General features: G+C 37.0%; 2 protein-coding genes across 2 annotated transcripts; both read left to right on the forward strand.

Moving 5' to 3' along the window:
• The first annotated feature begins 10,323 nt into the window (after nucleotides 1–10,323).
• On the forward strand, nucleotides 10,324–15,611 carry LOC143169271 (keratin, type I cytoskeletal 20-like). Its single transcript, XM_076356573.1, has 8 exons — nucleotides 10,324–10,746; nucleotides 11,522–11,604; nucleotides 11,821–11,977; nucleotides 13,134–13,295; nucleotides 13,378–13,503; nucleotides 13,659–13,879; nucleotides 14,823–14,863; nucleotides 15,514–15,611. Exons 1-8 carry the CDS (start codon nucleotides 10,324–10,326, stop codon nucleotides 15,609–15,611), a joined length of 1,311 nt encoding a protein of 436 aa, XP_076212688.1.
• A 2,714-nt stretch (nucleotides 15,612–18,325) lies between these two features.
• Nucleotides 18,326–21,947, forward strand: LOC143169568 (keratin, type I cytoskeletal 12-like). Its single transcript, XM_076357015.1, has 8 exons — nucleotides 18,326–18,970; nucleotides 19,571–19,653; nucleotides 19,876–20,032; nucleotides 20,302–20,463; nucleotides 20,562–20,687; nucleotides 21,060–21,277; nucleotides 21,552–21,634; nucleotides 21,850–21,947. The coding sequence occupies exons 1-8, from the start codon at nucleotides 18,326–18,328 to the stop codon at nucleotides 21,945–21,947; spliced, it is 1,572 nt and encodes a 523-aa protein (XP_076213130.1).

Consider the following 21,947-nt stretch of genomic DNA (forward strand, 5'->3'; position numbering starts at 1 on the left):
TATACAACTTTTCAATGTCACTGTTTAAAACAGCATTATTAGTAGGATTGTTGTAAAGTACACTTTTCTAAAATAGTCACCCTAGAAACATTTCTTTATTCTTCAGCTTTAGAGAAATTTTCTTAAACTGTCTTTACACACTTTCCTTCAAAGATTATAAGTACTTTTCCAGATATTCTCATTCTTTCTCAGTGACCTATTTAATTCAAAAAAACATTTCAGTTATTTGCTTTCGTATTAACGTTCATTGTTTTCGTTGATGGGTTCTGTAGTCAGGATAGACTGGTATATGTAATGCATACTAACGTAAGGGGAGGCCCAAGTTCTTTAGCCAAATGTAAGCTTCTTCCCCTTTCTCACGTCAGTCCAATCACCGACTCAGCAGGAGACCCTAACAGCAATAGGAAAATATCCAGTGATATGCAAAGCTAAAAACTGAGCAAGAAAAAGAGAAATATTATTAGGACTGTTCAGACGAGGAAGACTGTAAAGCAGAACGAAGAGAGACAAAATGGAACATAATGAGTGTCTCTATGTATTTGCATTCCAAAGTCAACGTCTGCATATAAAACAGGGTGTTCAGGGCAGTCTCATATTCATGAGCGGAATTGTCATTGTACTCTTTCATACCTACTCATAAGAGACTTTCATAAAGGATTCCTGTTACCTGCTTTGCTTTGAAACAATGCTCACAGAAGAAAGTGAAAATTTCACAGAAAATGCAGATTTAAAATAAACAAAATCCATCTCTATGATACAATGTTTTCTTACTGGCATGTTAGGACCAGTTCATGATTCCCCTTCGTGGGGCCCCCCCCCCACCGTTGCACAAAGAGATCGCAAAGGCATTGAATGGATTACCTAATGGTTTCTTTAAATTGGGTAAAACTTGTACTACAGGATTAGTAACTCTTGGCTAATTAACAATGTCCTTCCTTGTGGCTTACCAGATCCAACAAGCCAGACCTGGTGTTTGTAGCATCTGGACAGAATGTGCCTAGGTTTTCTTGAACAATTTTCTGTGCTACTTAAAGCTATATTCATTTATCAAATTTACAGAGCATAACCACATTGCTGTGATACAAATAATTATAAAAACTTCTAAGTAGCCCCTTATTTCTAAATCAAAGGAAGGCATCTATGCTTTGCGCTAGGTTTTGATTGTGCTAAACTACAAGGAAAGAAGAAGGAAAAACGAATAATTGAAGTGCTTTATAAAACACGCCTGTCCTTTTTCACATTCTTAAGCAATGCATTGGCTTTACTCGTGTCCTAGTGTCCTCTCATGAAGAGGTGAGAGGTGCACTCCCTGCACTCCGGTGTTACGCTCAGCTATGGTCCAAATGGTACTGGCTAAGATGTAGCAGAATTCCCATGCCACTCCACTACTCTGACGATTTTAACCTTCTCTTACAACTGTGTCATTGCATTCTGTAATGGTCAGACCAGTACAGTTCACAACACTGACCTCATAATTCACTCTGTTTACTAACATCCTCACGCATCAATGGCTCTAACACATCCATTCAAGTTGCTGTCTTTTAATAAGTGAAGTAAACCAATTCGTCCTTAAACATATAAATATTAGTTACACTAGATTCTGTTTTCTAAATGAAAGCAAGTATTCTATGGCAAAAATTGCTTATTTCTGGATAATTTTTCATGTCTTCAGAATACTATGTATAATTGCAGATTTCCTTTTTGTTGAACAGCTTATGATACTGTGTCACCGGCCATATGTTGTGCTATATCTAGTGGTTATTCATTATTTCTGAATTTGTATTCTGGGAGATAAGCTATGTATTTAGGGTAGGTCTGTACCCTAAATAATAAATAATGATATGAATATTTACCACTTGCATGCACTGTTAACATTATATTCTCACAACACACTGAGAGATGAAGTTAGGGAGATAATGAATGGGGGTAGTATTATCATTCCCATTTTATTGCTTGAGAAATTGGAAAAAGAGATGACACAACTCGCTCAAGGCTGCAAAGAAAGTCACTGGTAGTGATGAAATTAGAATTCATCACTTCACAGCTTCTACTTACCCCAGCTATTAGATAATACAACTTCCGTGAAGAGCCATTCTCTAGTTACAGCAATCCTTTCTGTATCTGATCGCACTGAAGAGATAATTTGATTGATTCATTTCAAGTGTCTACTGCCGGTCAAGACCCTGCACATACTTCGATGATGTTCTTCAATTTACATGTGCCAGTAGCCCTACTCAAATTAGTCCTGTACAGAACACTACGCCTGGGTGTCTTTGGTGATTTTGTAGTATTTGGGAAACTTTAAAAAAGAGATGGCATACATGCTTCTTTCTCTTAGTCTCAGATCAGTGTCTTGAAGGAAAGGAAATCTTCAGGAGTGTGATACTGTATTGCTTGAAAAATTATTTTATTAATTCATAGTATTAAAACTGATTGAACTCTGCTAGCTGGTATTTATTCTACTTCAGTATTAAATATTCACAGAAGTGCTGTTTCAACATCAAGGAAGTGACTGACCCAGGCCCAAAGAAAGTGCAATTCTAAAAATTTGAAGTATCATAAAAAATAACATACTCAAAGTGAATATATTCTGTTTCCCCTAAATGGAATAGGATAGCAAAAAAATAATCAGTAGGAGATAATGTCATTTCTAAGTCTAAGTGAATGATGTAACAATACTTTTGCAAACTAACAAGACACAGGAACTCACGGTCTATAAAAGGAGGCTGAAACCATCAGCATTCACAAATCACTTCTTGTAGTTTCACCTGCCATTTAAGGAAGTCCTGCACTAAATAATCCTCCAACGTGATTTATAACAGACTTGAATGCACTCCAGAATGTGTATGAGTCATAGCTCATTTCACTTGTAGAAATGTTAAACTTATTAAGGTATATTACAATACGCAGCTTTGGTAAGTGAATTGTTGATCCTCTGGAAGAAGTTTGCAATGAGGTAATGCAGTAATGGTTTGTGCTATTAATCACACATTCTCTCTGGTGATGTAGCCACACATTGGCAGGTTTCTTTCTTATTTATGAACAAGACATTTCTGTAGAATGCAAAATTTTTCCTTTCTGCCTGCCTTGTTAATACAGATGCAAAATTAATGAAGTCATTTCAGAAAGAGAAGAAAAGAAAATTTAGCATTTATAACACTGCTAAAAACATTGTTTGCATGCTATTATTGAAGCAGAGAGAATAGGTAGAAGAGCCGGTAAAACATTTCACAATGTCCACGCCCTGACCTATAAAGGTTTCTAAAGTTTTGCTGGGAGATGCCTGTTCCTGTGTATGAATCATTTAGAAAAGGGAAGGATCTATAAACAGGGAAGCAAGGAAAGAATAATGCTTGAGAGGCCTGCAACCCCCTGTCCTCCCCATGTCCTGAATTATACAGCAAAAGCATCTTAATTATTGACTCTACTTATACATTTGGCTTTTTTACCATGCATTGCTTCCGCATAATTCCTTCCTCAGTAAAACTTTTCATTTCTTTTCAAGTTGCATTTTTAATTGTATGTCTATACTGAAATGACCTACTTGAGCCACACATCTAGGGGTTGCCATAAAAGAATTGTGTGCAAAAATATCACATTAAACATAAGCACCAATATATTACAGTTTGGACTGCCCTTATGATAGAAGCTCATAGTACTAGACATGACCTAATGGTGAAACAGGTACATGGCTGCTTCTTCTGGACATATTAATTTGCTTTTCGAAAGTCTGAATATGCATCAGAAGCTTAAAGGCATAAAAACATAACATCAGCTGTGGTAAAGACACTTTGAATAACGATCTAGACTTCAGGGGTAAATTCTTTTGCTTTCCAACATCCTAAGGACAAGTCAAAAGGAGTTAATTTGATAGGCTGTTACCAGGCTCTATAGAAAGCAACAAAAATGAGGAATATAATTTGAGAAAAATTTATTTCAATTTAGAGGAATAATTATTTGGATCAGGCAGGGAAAAGAAGGAGAAAAACAAGCTGAAGTAGCTTACAAACTATACAGTACTTCTTTAGAATAGAAGTTAATACTTTGCTACTTTTAGAGAGAAAGCACCAGCTTTGGCTCAGATCTACACCCCTGAATCATGCATACAAGAAATTAAAGCATAAAATGCATAAAACAAATACACTGGAAGCAACTCTTGCCAGAGCAATTTCAAGAAGAAAATACGTAATGTTGCTGCAAGTAGACAGAAATTGCAATTTTAAAGTTACCATGCAGGAAAAAAACCATTTTTTCATTCCTTGTTAGTGAGACAAACTATCAATTTTTGGATGCCATGTCTGTGCCCAGGCTCTGATTCTTAGTTAATCTCACCACAGAGCAGTCTCAAGCCAGCTACCAAGACATTTTGTGAATGGACATGTTCCACTGGAAATAACATTGCTACTATGCAGAAAAAAACCCATTAAAACAAAACCAAAGAAACCTTTTCTTTAATGTCTAGAGTTTATTGCTGTCTAAAAATTAAGATACTTAAGCATCAGTCATAAAGAAAGGGGTATAATTCGAAGGAATAATGAACATTCCTGTCCTCAAAAATTCAGCTTTCAAGATTTAGAAAGATAGATAATACTTGTTGCCATTGCTTACAAACTCACTGCCATACACAATGCTAAACTCTTGTAATTGCAGCTTGTGGCTGTGAAGATAAATATTACTTTAAACATTTGGCCACAATAGTTATGCAAAATTTCTTCTGGATATAGGACCAGAAAAGTAGGTAATATGTGAAATTTTGTTATGTAATATGTGAATTTCATTAACCATGTTCAGGTTCCAGGATGGATTCTCTCGTTGTAGCAAATAATGCGTAGCTTCCTACACGTAACTCTTTTAAGAAGGCATGTGGTGGCCTCTAGTGACAAACAGGTATATACACATTATGCTTCTACTCCAAATGCCACGCAAATGGGAATGCTATGACTAAGCATTACCACAGGAACCACTCCTTTTGATATCTGTGCCTTCTGGGAGACTCCTAAGGCTAGTGAACAATTTTTAACTGGAAATTTCTGTTGAAGTATTTGTGTAATGGACATTCCTAAAAGTGCCCAACTTTCTCAAGGGGAGTACTGAGATGTATTTTTGGCCTGTTTTCATTCTTTCTTTTTTTTTTGACACCTGGTTGTCTGACACAGATCCTGAAGCTGGGACAGTATTTCAGGTTCCTTCTCTTTACAAAGCAAGCAACCCATAGTTTGCTTCTGGTTATACAAATACTGGGAGAGGGGATGCCATGTAGAATGTACTGAAAGGATGATTTACCAGAGTGGTCCCCAGAAAAAAAGCTGCAGTCACGCTACTGCCCAGGCAACTCCTGACAGTTATGAGTGCAATTCCACCCTTGAAAAAAAATTAAGTTTTTCTCCTGGTTTGGGGGTTCCAAGCGTGATACAAGTCAGGTCCCTGAAACCACAAGGATTTTTTTTTTAAAAGCTAACAAAAAAAATCTACACAAATGTGGATACATGCAATACAGTGTGTTTGTACGTGTCTTTTATGGCGTACTATCAGCATGTGCATATATTTGCACAGGACCATGAAAATTGTATTGCTTACTACATCATATAAATATGTAATATTTTCTCATGGACACTGAACTATTCCAGCATAATGGAACTGAGAAAACCAGTAAGCTGAAATATTCTCCAGCCTTTCTGGTTTTCTCATTCCATTGAGACCTGAGTTGCACATAATTTTTACAAGGGAAAAAGATCTGCCTGGTAGTCTTTTAGATTATATTAGAGCTGATATTAATGATACTTTTAGGGGAGAAAAAAGAGAAGGTTCATTTGTATGGCCTGGAGCTGTTATTGTTGGCACTGAAATCTGATTCTACTCGAGAAGAGCAGCTAAGACAGGAAAGGCAGCTCCTGACTTTCATTTTCAACCTGCGGTTGGGGAAGGATGTAACACATTGTCCTATGGACCACTCCAAGATCTGGAACACTTCTTTAAGAATTGTACTATTTAAAGTAATGTTTTAAATTTACCTCTCTGGTCAAAAGCTGAAAGCAGAAAGAAATAAGGTGTAATGATTTGATGATTCAGATATTTTCATTGGACAAAAGATAAAAAGGAGAGGGAAATGAGGAAAAAATACATATGTGAGGAAGACAGTGTAAGATCTTGTGCTGCAAATGTTCAGGGCTTAAGTGAATCCAGTTGAGTTAGTGACATCATCTGGACCTTTCTCTTGTCTGATCACATTCAGCAAAACACAAAACATCTTTCTTTACTCTTTGGAGAGAGCAGTCTTCAAGGGTGCAGCATTTGCATTAACAAATGTTGCAAAGATAGTTTGTTTTCAGGGTGGAGAATTGTCCTAAGTACTTTTTTTCACTCATTCAGAAAAATCTTAATTTAAAATCTGCTATTGGCTCACATCTACATTAAAAATTGATTCTGATTTTCCCCTGAAAGCTCATCTTACAGCTGCTCCCTTGGTTGTAAACCAGTTGTATGGCATAAATCATGAAGTAATTTATTCTCGCAAGTAGATTAAGAAGAGAAAGAGGGGAATTTCTCAGACACAGAAATATTGAATACTGGAATATGGCTGGAATATTGAACAAGGAATTCCTCTTCCTTGAATGCACTTTGTACAGTGGAAGTCCTTTCAGGAATGAATTGTAAGAGATCTTTCAGATTCAGATTCTTATGACACAAAATCCAAACTGAGATCAGCAACATAGTTACAGGGACTAATAAACGGGCATTGGATTTCACTCCTAGAATGCATCACCGCTAAAGAATGAAGTAAAAGACTTGTCTTTAAATCTTTAAGTCAGCCAAAAGAAAAGCATATGTTCCACCTAAAGGCAGCATAAACGCAGAACCAAAGCTGGGTGTGTCTTTTTTCCTTGAACTCTCAAGACTGGTTAGTAAAGGTGAGTAATACTAAATGGCATGCACATGGTATCATAACCCTGCATGACTTATCTTCATTGCTCTCTAATACACATTAAAATTCTGTCACACAGGTGAGATGTCTTCATTAAATCAAACAATTTATTAGTGTTGCTATGAATGTTTTATTACAACTACACACAAACCATTCCGACCAAGCACGTCACTGAAAGGAAGTGTCATGCATGAATCCACAGACTGTCCTCTATAGAGTATTCACAACTGAGTCTTGAGTTGGAAACTGCACTGCTGAACTAAAGCATCAGCAAAGCATTAACAGCACTTCTTTAACATTGATCAACACTGCAGATATCAGATAATATATTTTTAGGTTGATCAACATCTATTTAGATAGCTTACTGTTACAACCAATGCAATAAAAAAAAAAAAATAAAAATAAGGCAGCCCATATTCTTCCAGATAATACCTGGGCATAGTTCAAGAGGTAGTGGAGGCTGATGACCACTCCCAACTGACAGCTGTACTGCTTTGTAGATTTGAGCCATGATGAGCCACTTGCCCTTCAGCCAGTCTATGGGCCTTGCCCTTGCTTCATTTACTGGTATAGATATAGTCTTTGGTGTTCACGCTTGCAGTTTCCAGTGATTTATACAACCATTCAAGATACATTCCATGAAAAAAAAATGTATTGAACCAAAAAATAGAAGCAAAACCCACCGCTGGTATGAACGATACCTGTCCTGATCTTAGTAAATATTCTTGCAAATATTCTAGCTTATTTTTTTGAATAGAAGCATATCTAAAATGGTAAGACTAAAGAAATTGTCAGTAAACAATTTGGAGAAGAAAAGAAAAAGAACGCTAAGAAAATTCAGCCCAACGTCTTTTCATACTAGGTATGCATGATGCTATTGCTCTGTGCTTCCAATTGCATGCGCCTTGAACACTTTTGCTTAACAGTCAAGAGGATTCTGGAAGAAAAATAATTGTTGAAGGTTCAGCTTGACCTAAAGTAGCAGAGCCAGAACACAAGGCAAATGTCTGACCTAATCCTGATGTCCACTTTAATTCAGTGGACACTGAATATAAATCACTGTATAAGGTGAAGTTAGAGAAAAGTTTAGAAATTTTTATGTACCAGTGAATTTTATTTCTCTATCAGTTGGAAATGTATTTTTATGTTATTCTTACATTTCTAAATAGCATCCAGCTTCTGTAAATTTCAAAGACCTGACATAAATTTAACAAACACACACAACTAGCTTTTGATCTTTAAACTATGTAGCTGCTTCTCCATACGGAGGTGGGATAGTTGTGAATACAAAGATTAGGAATTTGACCCACAAAATCCAATCTAGACCTTCGATGACATCTTTTTGCATTTATAGGCAAACATGAAAGCTAACAAATAACCTCTGTCATTTGCTCAGTAAAAGAAAAAATGGAATCTTCAAGTGATGTTTAGAAAAAATACCATCAAGGTAACATGGAAACTAATGTTAATAAAGCCTAAGAAGACAAAGCAGAATGTTTACTCTTAAATAGACTATTATAAAATAGTGTCAGAGATCTAGGCAGTGAAATATATAGCCAAGAGATGTAAGTGTAGCACGATCTCTTGCTGTATTCCTCTTACAGCTTTAAAGGTGTAAGCTCTGCCCTGCTAACATGATCAATTCTTACTCAGTCTGAATATTTTTAATGAACAAAAGTTGACCCACATTGAGTTTCTACAGTGACAGTCCAAATTATATGGCTAGCGTACTTTGGTTTCAACTGTCATAAATGTTTTTCATTACCAGTTACACCCAAAGAAGTTCAAGGTCCAAAGACAATTCACAGCATCCTCCTGCAAAAAAGTTCTGCCCTGAATGCTGATCACTTTGGTTTGGAAGATGCATATTTTCAGAATAGCTAAGTATGACAGTTTAACTCTTTGCCTTGATCCAATACTATTTAGACTAATCTGTAGCACGGTAACTTAAAAAACTTTGCAGTACTGATTCCCTAATATCCCATGTTAGGTGTTCTCAGAAACCTGAAGATGCTTCCAATATACAGTTTAATGCCTCCAAAGCTTAGTGTCTCACCAATTTCCTTGCCCCAAGGTTGAATATCAGTATGTACAGTGGCTGTTTTCACTAATACAAGCAATATGTGTTAATTGTTCTACCTGACTAGCTGTACATTAATAATACACTAAAGTACTGTCAGTGCAATGCCGCAAGGAACTACACCTACGTACTGTCCCAATGCACACCTGCTACCTGCTTTCCTGCAGCACTAATAACCCCCTCAGCAGTCAGTTTCTTCCCTTGCTTTCCATTTTATCTCTGCATTTTCTGTATCAAAAGTATACACCATAGTCAGTTTAGCAACCTCAGTACAATTACAAGTAGGATTGCTGGGTTTCTTCATGCACTGAACAAAGGCAGCTGATTTCCTGCTAATGAACATAACACCCGGGTTTGTGACAGAACGCCCAGCAGTGGAACTCGTTAGCTGGTAGTCTCTTTGTCTAGAATATTGATGAGGCAGGAGGGATACTTGTTTTGCTTTAACTTAGGCCACACAGGAGGGCTGGAAGCTAGTTATGCTGGAAACTTAAACTCAATGCCTCCTGTCACTCTATGGACCTCAGCATGTCATACGTGAAATAAAGCGGGCAATGAAGATTTCCAATATTCTTGTTCCTATTACTTTATTTATGGACAAAACAATACTCTTTCTGCTTAATTTCAACTGTATTGAAAGCTAGAGTTCAACTTGTAACGGTTGTCTAATACTAAATGAATGCATATTCAATGCAAGCTAACTACAACAACATTCACTTCCCAATTACAGTATGCATATTGTTTTGTGCTTACTATAAAATGAATTAACATGGTAACTACAGATGCCTCCTTTCTAATAATTTATACACTGTTCTAGACTGTCCTGAGGCCCAAACTATTGCTTACTCAATAGAAATATATACTTGATTGCAAATATAAATATTTTAAGTCTCTTGTCACATACGGTCAACTCATTTTAATTTCATACACTGCACATGGGGGTAAGAATCTACTTGTTTGTTCAAAAGGACTATAGAGAATATGGCTGCAGGTATACTGTTATAAATGATTCAACAGTTTATTTGTGTTTTATCTTTTATTCAAAATAGTAACAAAGCAAGCCAAACTACCTGGGGAGTTTTTCTCACAGATGAACAGATGAAAACCCCTTTACATTATACGGAGTGTGGGGACAATATGCTGTGTGTTATTTGTGCTGACACCAGTTACAGTGTGTGTCAACAGAGGTGGGGTTTATAACTACTGTGCTTCCTCTCTGAAACACAGTATAAAGGTTTACAGAGCACACACTGCCCTTCACTTCAGCTGCTCTCTGTCTGTGTAGATTTAGCTGTTTCATTTCAGAAGACGAAGAACACAAATGGCATTCTCCAACCGAAGCTTTCAGTGGGGTACAAGCACCCGCTTCCAACCTACTGCACCCAGCGTCAGTGGTTTAAGCTCCAGGAAAATGGCCATCCAGAAGTTGCAGGCACCTAGTGTCTATGGGGGAGCTGGTGGATATGGCACCCGCATATCTACCAGCACCAACTACGGACAAGGCTTCGGTGGGAACTTCCAGCTTAATATTACTGGTAATGATGTGCTGCTCACTGGCAATGAGAAATCAACTATGCAAAATCTAAATGACCGTTTGGCTTCGTATCTGGAGAAGGTGCACTCTCTAGAAAAGGCAAACTCCCTGATTGAAATGAAGGTCAAGGAGTGGTATGAGAAGAACACCACAGACACAAGGCATGACTATAGCTCATACTTTAAAACAATTGAAGATCTCCAAAATAAGGTAAGATATCATATAGCCATCTATAAATATATGAATTGCAATTATCAGGGAGATAGATAATAATCTATTGTAGAAAATGTACTTTTCCAAATTGCAATTGTCTCAGCTAAGGAAAATAAATGCTTTATTTTGATCAGATACAAATTAGTGACAGATTTTACATAATTTGTAACACTAGATATATGTCTGCAGATGTGAGTGATCTCATACATGAAAAATCTTTGAATCAAAATTAATTAATTCTAGTCTATTTGCCTTAGGTAATTTTAAACAGTGAAAATCCTGATAGTAATTTACATATTTAAATATAGTTTAGCATCTGCGGATTTCAAAGTGTTTTTTTAGAAAAGACTGCCAAATGCTCAGAAAAAATAATAGGTCACTACTTGAAATAGTACATTACCACAATAAAAAATAAAATATTCCCACAGCAATCAGCTGACAGATTTGTCAAATTATGTTTCCAGTGAACTTCCGTGAATCTTCCCCCTCTTACTTTTCACCAGTTCTATTTCCCATCCTTTAAAAGCAGATCCCTTCCAGAGAGCACTTCATCCCAATATTTTATATATCTATTTTATGACAGGATAATTTGCCTTTTAGAAAACCCTAATCCCTTCTATGCACTTCAAAGGGAATTTAGCTTAAACCTAGATGACTAATAGACAGCTAAAGTTAAGCAAGATGAAGCCCACATGCAGTATTGATTTCCAGAAATGGATCTAGTGTGCATTTATGTGCAATGATTCATCGCTTTTCAACCATTCCTTTTTAGATTGGTGCTGCACAGCTGGAAAATGCAGGGCTTGTCCTGCAGATTGACAATGCCAAACTGGCTGCTGATGATTTTAGACTGAAGTAAGTTCCATGATTGTTTCATAAATTCTCTTTCATGCTCCTCTTATTCATGAAAGCTTCTAGTTATTAGTATCAAAGCTGAGAAGTAAACATTTTCTAACATGAAGTTGAATAAAAAGAAAAATTTTACAACTAAGGCTGTAGTAGTTACTAATTCTAACATTTACATCAAAACAGTTGCATTTTCATGATGACAAAACAAGCCTTATTTTACAGGTATGAGAATGAACACCTGCTCAGGCAAAGTGTCGAGAGTGACATTAACGGACTGCTCCAAGTTCGTGATGACTTGACTTTGACAAAATCTGATCTGGAGTCACAGATTGAAAGTGTGAATGAAGAACTAGCTTTTCTTAAGAAGAACCACGAGGAGGTGAGAGCAGCCAAACGCTGTCAGGGAGAGATTTTTTTTTAAGTGGCATACATAAATTCAGCCTCACTAGGAATAATGAAATCTTCATGGTTAATCTGAAAGAATATTACACTTACGGTGGGATTCAGCTCCAGATTAGCCCATCAAAATTTAGATACCTATTCATATATTACCTATGTGAATGGGCCTATGGTTCCATTATAGTCAGCTGAGAGACAGTCAATAAAACAGACATAGCCTAGAGAGTGATTCAGCTCACTGTGGAGCAAACACCTATTGGCTGGTCAGCTGGGACACTCTCTGGTCTCTACTGGTTGTAACAGGAGCTCTGGCTCATGCAGAGATACCTACAAGTTAGATCTTGGTGTGTACTTGGTATCTCCTAGGAGTCTAAGCTCAAACTGAACCTCACCTGTAGCATTACATTTATAGTTTCAAAGACCTACAAAGGTAAGAATGTTACACAACTATTGTTTATTTCCCCTTTTTAAGTAAAGACACAAACTGAAATCCTAAATTCAAAATTACTGTTAACAAAATCTCAGTTATGGCCTATGTCCAAGCTTTCCTCTTAGTGTCACACTATCGACTTCAAAAGTGTAAATTTCCTTGTCACATTGCAGAAAATACGTTCTTTAAGCACCGTATTAGAAAGATCCAACTGAGAAAAATAGCCAACCTAGCCATCCACTTAACACTGTGCTGTGCAGGACTGAAGCATTTGTATCGTTTCTGGAAGCAGTATGACTGTGTGTGGCACTAACTGACATCCAAGCTATTAGGTATCAAAGGCTGAACAGCTCCAGAAACTAAGAAGTGAAGGTTTTCTTTAAGAATAATTTGTGGTTTAGGAGTTGCTACCCCACAAAAGTATACAAATGGGAACCATGACTTCTACACTCATTCCATAGATCTGGTCCTGAGGAAATCATCTTTTTATAATATGTTTATCTATGATATAGCATTTATTGCTACAAAATAAGTAAAATGTTCTAACGTGAAGTGCACTAAAGAGGATTTACAAGGCGATTAAGTTATCTTGCCCTGAGGTACTATTTAAGAATTACTTCTGTGTCTGTAGATTTTGAATTTGCTTCCAATATTCAGGATCGAAAGTTCCCTGTAGCTGATGCTAATACAATCCTCATTGCTGTAGGATGTTGACAGACTGCGCAAACAGGTGGGCGGCTCAGTTAATGTAGAGGTGGATGCTGCTCCAAGCACTGATCTTGCAACTGTTATGGAAAACATGAGACAGCAATATGAAAAAATGGCAGAAAAGAACCATCAAGAAGCCAAAGAACAATTTGAAAAGCTGGTAAGGCCAATTACTTAAACATCAGCAAGAACCTCAGTCACATCTAGTTGCAGTTTACAGTCCCTCCATTTTTGCATTTCAGACAGAAGAACTGAACCAGGAAGTAGCAACCAACATTGAACAGCTGCAAGCCCAAAGGAAGGAGGTCACTGACCGGAGACAGATCTTTCAGGGTCTGGAGCTAGAATTACAGTCCCAGCTTAACATGGTAAATAATAAAGAGTACCTGAAATAAGGACTGTGTTTAGTAGACAGTTACACAGATAAATATAGAAACTGAGAGGCTTTTCAATCAAAATGTTATTTTAACACAAAAATGTATCTTCTTGAGTAATACATCTCTGTTCTTTTCATCGGCTGTAGAAAAAGTCTTTAGAAGACACTCTGGCTGCAACTGAAGCACGTTATAGTTATCAGCTAAGCCAAATACAGGAAGCAGTTGCCAATTTAGAGGCTCAGCTGAGGCAACTCCGAGCTGACATGGAGGGTCAGAATAATGAGTACCGTATATTGCTGGATATCAAGACTCGCTTGGAGATGGAGATCGCCACGTACCGCCGTCTGCTGGAAGGAGAGGACAGCGGGTGAGGAAATACACGCACTTTGTCAGTTTAGTTTCGTATGACAGCAAACATTGCAAATACTGTCTATATTCATGGAAAGGGAAAGTGTAAAATCTGCCACTTTCCAACTGGGTTGGGGGGGGGCGGGAAGTCTGTTGCCCAGTTCTCAACTGTAGATTCAGAGCAGGCTGCAGTTCGTGCTTGGTTTCAGAAGCTGCTGTGGAAATTGGTTGAGTTTGTCTCTCTCAGCCTCTGCATAGGTATATACTGTCACTCTTTGTAAGCCGAGTAGCTGGATAGATGTTCACACTCCATAAGCATCAGTAATTCAATTTTGGATCAACTTGTCCATAACTGTAATGACTGTAGCTTCTGCAGGCCTAGGCTAACCTCGGGTAGATTTTTTTTAACCTGGTTTAGACACTGCAGCACCTAGTCACACTAGAGCAGGCACTCAGCAAGAGCATATTGACCTTCTCTTGCAGTCCATGGCAAGTTTTGCAGCCTGCACTGGATTATGCTGTGCTCTACCTGTGTCACTAGCAGCCAAGCTACTTAAAAATTTGAAGAGGTGCAAGTGAGCTGACACTAAATGTTCAGACAGTCCGGTATCCCATATTCTGTAGCGAAAAGAGCAGACATCTATGAAAGCAGGGCAAGCAGAGAGCAGTATTTCCCCCCAAGATTCTGCCTGTTCAGCTGTCCTAGCTCAGGAACTAGATTGGGCATATCTGCATGAGCTGAAGTCATAGCATTACAGAAATGAGTCTGCAGATTAATTTCACCTATAGCTTACGCTTAGCAAGTTGTACTTTAACAGAGAAAACTCATTTAAACAGCTGGTTAAATGTCTTGATGAAAGGACATTGCCTGTCTTGATTAAACATACAGGAAACATACAAGGATGTTTCTTCAATATGTTAGGCGCCATATATTTATATTTTTTAATTTGTAATTTGAACAGACATTTCCAAGTGCATGTATCTACAGCAGAGCTTGAAAAAGGTATGTCACACCAACTTCCTTATTTTTTGATGGCTGCCTGTTGAAATGTTATGGAACTAAGTAGCCTGATATAAACCAACACATTTTCAGAGTAAATAATCAACCAGTGGATCTTACATCAAGAAAGCAATCAACTGTATGAATAGATAACCTATAGACTGTTTTTATGTATATAATTCAGGTGCCCAAAGTAAAACCACAGATTCCTCAAAGAGCCAAGAGAACGACAGAGAATTATTGCATTACCCTCTGGAGGACTTCAGAAGCATCTGCTTCTCTCCGCTGACTACACAGGGAGACTAGGCTCCTAAATAAAGTGTCTAGTTTAATAGCAAAAATATCCATTTCAGTGTAAGACTGTTCCTAGGTTTTAGGTCTACAAGTTTGTGCTAAGCTGAAGCAAAACTGTCAGGAGGGATAGAGAGTTATTCAACACAATGTCCACTATATATTATGGGTAACAAACAGGATGTTCAAAGGAAGAGAAAACATATCCTGTATACCCCAAAAGTCTACTTCACAGTAACTGTGCATTGAAAAGATGCCTTTATCTATTTTCTCATTGGGGGAATTGCTGCTAGTACTACAGTAATAATATTCTGTCAATGTACATTGCACTTATTTAATTCTCTGTTCAATTTCATTACCAGAATCAGGTAAAGTTAAGAAGATCAAGACAATTGTTGAAGAGGTGGTTGATGGCAAGGTTGTCTCCTCTCAGATCAGAGAGACAGAAGAGAAGCTGTAAATGGCACCAGCAGAGAGGAGATGGCCTCTGGGCTTCTTGGAGCTGATGCCAAAACTAAAAGATTAAACTTTATAAAGAATCCAGTCTAATTCTCCCTAAAACCCAGAAGGGTGGAAAAATGCCAAACTATCAAATCTCAAACAATCCTCTCCTTTCCTCTCCTTTCCTCTCCTTTCCTCCCCTCCCCTCCCCTCCCCTTTTCTTTTCTTTTCTTTTCTTTTCTTTTCTTTTTTCTTTTCTTTTCTTTTCTTTTCTTTTCTTTTCTTTTCTTTTCTTTTCTTTTCTTTTTTCTTTCCTTTCCTTTCCTTTCCTTTCCTTTCCTTTTCTTTTCTTTTCTTTTCTTTCTTTTCTTTTCTTTTCTCTTTTCTTTTCTTTTCTTTTCTTTGTGGGGGAGTGTTAATAAAAATCAGTAAGTTAGAAAGTACAAGATTTTGGGTTTACTTACATAGTGACTAAATACCTTGATGAAAAAAACCACAAATCAGCCTGTTATAAATGTATAATTGTTTCCAAGACAGATAAAAACTGAAGTATTAGTTTTTACTTATATCATAGTCTTAAAATTACATTAAAAAACTTGCTCAGTAAAAATTAGAAAGTCAAATGACTTATAGCATGAATGTACTATAGCTTTTAAAATAATCTAAATTAAATTTAGAAAAATACTGAAGCAATGTTTACTGTTGAAGTTTCAAAGCACTAAGCTGGTAAAAGTCATTAGATGAAGACATGGGACAAAATTTGCTCATGTGCTCAACAAGCTCTGGATAGTAATGGACTCTTCTGAAAGCACTATGAGAATTTCTCCTTCATTTTTTCAGACAGTTCACTTCCAACATCTGGTGCCTTAAGTTTTCTCATACTTTCAACATTAATAAATGAAAAGTTTTTAGAAGAGAGCTGCTATTTCTGAAACCTTGGACACCTCATCAAAACTTTACAAAAAGAATCTACCAGATACAGATGATACACTCTCTATCAAATATGCTAGTTTAACTGCAATCCACAGTTTAGCAATCTATTTTTTCTCTTATGTACTAGCACATTTAGAGTAGATTTGTTTTTAAAAATGCATTAAAATGTTGATTCAGTGCACCTTTTCTGAACTTGAACTACCATTCAAATGTAATGCAGCTTGACTTCAGTAAAAACCAATTTTCAAATAAATAAGAAGCGTCAATTTGCATTTCATAATAAATTAAAATGAATAAATAAATTGAAGAAGCCTATTCATTATTTTTCACTCTCTGTGAATGTTTACATCACCAGGGACTATAGCAAACAAAGATATTTTATCAATAAGAATATATTTTGCCCTTCAGTTCCGAAATAAAAAGACCACCATCTCTATTAAACCTTTCCCTACCAAAAACTGCACATACCCTTTCCCACACAGTATAAGTCTCCTATGCCACACCCGGAGCTTCAGTCCAGGGAGTCTGCATTTTCCTCTTGACAACATAAACACAAAAAACCCTTACTTTCGAAATCTCACCTGTCCAGTGTGTTATTTACTGTACATAAACAGCTGCCAAAGCAAATAATCCTTTGCTTTCCCTGTCATGAGTCACTGATACCAGGGTATCAATTCATTTCTACATAAACGCTTTACTTAAACCTTTGATCTACTGCTCATAATACATTTCTGCCCAAAAAAGCACCCATGCTCCTGGATGTAGAGAAATTAAAAATTAATACATTTCTGTTGACAAATCCAATGATATAATTAAGCCAGGACAAAGAAAAAACAATTTTCTGTTTACCAAAATATCTTGAAAAGAAAAGTATATTGGTTTTGAAGGGTCTCCATGCCTAAACCTGCAACCAGAAGAGCTATATTTGATCTTTAGATTTATATTATAAAAAGCACAAAATAAAGAAATCATTTTCCTTATTTTGAGATAATAGCAAACTATTTAGAAGAAACAATGGTCGGTTTTCAGCTCAAAAGTATAAGCTGTTGGTATAGGCTATGCATATTACACAGAGATATTTCAATGATGAAAGGTTTAGGGCAGAAAACACAATTACAAATTATATTCAGTATAATCAAGTATATTTATGTTTTCATATTAATGATGAACCTGCAGATCAGTGAATGTCCATATGCCTCTTCATACACTTTTGTTGATCACTTTTCTTACTTCTTATTAAACACGCAAGGAGCACTAACCTGGCAGAGGTTCATGCCAGAAAAGTATTATGAAAAGAAGCACATTTTTGACATGCACAGTGGGAAGTATGATGTGAAAGGGATCACTCCACTGACTTAAGCATACTTTTATAATAATAGCCCCAAACCAAGAACGCAATGACAAGCAAATGTCATGTAATGACAAAAAAAAAAATATTTAGGAAGGATTTACATGCGAAAAGAAATTTTAGTGCTTCGTTGCACATGGCAAAACATTATCATGATGTTTTAGGTCTACTCCACCCATTCCCCTCATACAGCAAACACCTGGAGGGCACCAGATTTCCACTCCCATTGGCAATTTAGATTGGCACATATCATTTAGTTTGGTCAGGACATACTAAACTGACTTCCCCTCCAAATGAGAGAACAAGAGAGAAAGAATTAAAGATCTTCCAAGGAGGTGGAGACTACTTCTGAAACACCCACTGCCTTCCCTATATAAAGGGTCAACTGTTCTCTGATCTGCCTTGCTCTGTGCTGTATGCTTCGCAGAATAGATCAGGGCACCTTGAGCACCATGGCTCTTTCCATGTGCACAAGTGGTGGATCCCGGCAATTCTCTTCTTGGAGTGGACTTGGTGGGGGATCTCTGAGAATGTCTAGTTCTAGTGGTGGAGGAGGCTTTGGTGGCAGTGGACTTGGGTTTGGTGGTGGATCTGGCGGAGGTTTTGGTGCTGCTTCTATGCTTGGTTCAGCCTCTGGCTTCAGCGGGGGTTTTCGGAGTAGCTCAGGTGGAGGCTTTGGGAGCGGCTTAAGTAGTGGCTTTGGTGGAGGCTTTGGTAGTGGTTTAGGTGGCAGCTATGGAAGTGGCTTAGGCAGTGCTTTTGGTGGAGGTTTAGGAAGTGGTTTTGGCAGCAGCTCGGGCAATGGTTTTGGAGGTGGCTTTGGTAGTGCCTCAGGATCTGTTTTTGGAGGTGGTTTTGGCACTGCTGGTGCTGGGGATGGTGGCCTTCTTTCTGGCTCAAAAAAAGAAACTATGCAGAACCTCAATGACCGTCTGGCTGCTTATCTGGACAAAGTACAAAGTCTGGAGGATGCCAATACTGACTTGGAGTGCAAAATCCGCGAGTGGTATGAGAAAAACGGCCCTGGCACTGGTATCTCTGGATCTGGGAATGACTATAGTAAATATTATGCTACAATTGAAGATCTTCGAAACAAGGTAGCAAAGCAATGTACTTAATGTATCTTTACATTTGTAATTCACCTAATAATATTTCGGATAAAAACAACAAATTCCTTTCAGAAACCAAGAGCAAATTTATTCTACAGTACCGACCTTTGTAATAACCTCTGTCACATTGCACTGGTATCATGTGTTGAATTTTTCTTGTATATTAATGGCAGTTCTGTAGCTATATCACACAATGCTGTGTGACTTGGTCTAATTTGAATAGAGGAGAAGGCAGTGATGGAATCCAGTTCTACAGACTCTTGTAGATTACAGAGTTTAAATTTTGGTAAGTTTCCTATTTCTTACATCACAAATTCAGTTCCGGAAATAGACAGACTACCTGGCAAGGTCTTCAGATTATGAACTATCTAGTCATAGAATGCAAACTGGTATTCTACCATTAAGTGAAGCATGCTGATTTGCAGAAGCTGAAAATCTGTCATATATTTGCATAGTAAATTATACGAGTCTAACAAATTACGTTTAATATTATAATCGTATTTAGGATTACAGTTATGTAAAGAGCTACATTGAGCTGCAAAGCCATTGGGCTATAAAATCATTCCCTGAACTTTCTTTGTATTCCAGATCATTAATGCAACTATCGACAATGCAAGAATCATTCTGCAGGTTGATAATGCCAGACTGGCTGCTGATGATTTCAGACTGAAGTAAGTATATCTTAGTATTACAAAAACTCTTACTAATATTTTAAGAAAAAAATTCTTTTGTATTTAAAAATCTCTTTCCTTGTAGAATATTTTAAGATTATTAAAATAGAATAACTATGTGTATTAAGATTTCATATTAAAAGCTATATAAGTACATAGTAATAGTTTGCATTTGACCTCATGAACCACATAAAAAATTGTATTTAATTACTGTATTTACAGATATGAGAACGAAGTGGCTCTTCGCCAGAGTGTGGAAGCTGACATCAACGGTCTGCGTAGAGTTCTTGATGAGCTGACCTTGACAAGAGCTGATTTGGAGATGCAGATTGAAAGCCTGAATGAAGAACTGGCTTATCTCAAGAAGAATCATGAAGAGGTACTTTTTTTTCTTTGTGTATTCATAACAAGGCAGATGGAATTGTGAAATATCAAATTATTCCCTTATTTGTGCCAGTGGGAGTTCCTTGGTTTCATTACTTGTTTTGTTTGCTGTTCTTTTTTGAGTTCACTAAGTGAAAGAGTGAAAGAAATAATGCACACAAGCTAGGGATTCTTGTTGAAACAGAATTTATATCGCATATATTTTTGGTAGAACTATTTTGCCTTGTATTAACAGAAACTTTTCTTTATTTTAAATCTCCCCAGGAGCTTCAGGGCATCCAAAGCAGTGCATCTGGCCAAATCAGTGTTGAAATGGATGCTGCTCCAGGAACTGACCTGACCAAGCTTTTGAATGACATGAGGGGACAGTATGAAGTCATTGCTGAGCAAAATCGCAAAGAGGCTGAAGCATGGTTCAATGAAAAAGTAACAACCAGAGATAGCAAATTCAGCAAAATGCATGTAAAAATTAGTTAAATATTTGGAACAGTAAAATTACACTCTATTCTTCCTTGTCATTTCAGAGTGGGGAGCTGAAAAGGGAAATCTCCACCCATACTGAGCAGCTTCAGTCAGGAAAGAGCGAGATCACAGATTTAAAACGGACTCTCCAGAGCCTGGAAATTGAACTACAGTCTCAGCTTGCCATGGTATGTTCTAAGGAAGCTGCTAACTAGTCAGAGTAAATTTTCCAACTTCAAAAGTCTTGTTAGATCTTATACTATTCTATAGGATTTAAGATTTGCATTTATTTCCTATAAAATCCTGCATTCTTTTAGTTCCTAAATAGCAGTAATATATATAATTGGATTGCAAGTAGCATGTTATAAAGCAGATGAACTTTTATGTTCACATTCAGTGAAGCAGCAAAGGCCAGCTTTCAAACTGGTATTTCAAGGAAAAAAAAAACTCTAAGTAATGAGGCTATACTTACTCCCATTAAACTATTTCAGTTGGTTTTGTCTTTGCAAAGAACTTTTTTTTTCCTCAATCAGAGATTATTTAATATCCTTCTTACACAGAAAAAATCCCTTGAAGACACTTTAGCAGAAACGGAAGGAGGTTACTGTGCTCAGCTTTCACAAATGCAACTTCAGATTGGGAATCTGGAGTCTCAGTTGCTTCAGGTCAGGGCCGATATGGAGCGCCAGAATGCAGAGTATCAACAACTTCTAGACATAAAGACTTACCTGGAAATGGAGATTGAAACCTATCGTCGCTTGCTGGATGGCGAGCTTCTGTAAGCAACTAATTTACATAAAGTACCTCCTTTGTTTTATTTTCTGTAGCAATATCCTTTCCAGGAAAAAAGAGGTAAAAACAAGTGGTACATTCACCAGAAGACAGGAAGGCACATACAATGATTCTGAAATAATACAGATATATTCTAACTGAGGAGAATGAACCATTCTGCTCAGTATTTAAAATAATCTATCAATGCCAACATGGAAAGGGAATTTCTCCTGATCCCGACAAACATTCTGCAATATTGCTTGTCTCTGATTCACTTTTAGGAGCGCAGGACAGGGAGTTACATTTGAAAGCTCATCCTTGACAGGGTCCAAATCACAAACACAATCGCTGGATTCTTCTCAGGGTAGGTACAACTTGATTGAATAAAATTTTGTTTCTAAAGTCATTCTTATAAATAAAATACTACATGCTATTCTGTTTAACTACATCGTAGAGTTCATTATAACAAGAAGCCAATTTGAAAGGAAAAGGATGTAACTGTTCATGTACACGTGCTGCTCTGTTTTATAATTTTTAACACTTTGATAAATATTTTTTTGTTTTGTTTGTGACGTTTAGATCCTACCAAAACTAGAAAGATCAAGACAATTGTTGAAGAAGTGGTAGATGGAAAAGTTGTTGCATCCCATGTTAAGGAAGTTGAAGAGAAGATATAA

Source organism: Aptenodytes patagonicus, chromosome 20 (genome assembly GCF_965638725.1).
Source record: "Aptenodytes patagonicus chromosome 20, bAptPat1.pri.cur, whole genome shotgun sequence".
NCBI lineage: Eukaryota > Metazoa > Chordata > Aves > Sphenisciformes > Spheniscidae > Aptenodytes > Aptenodytes patagonicus.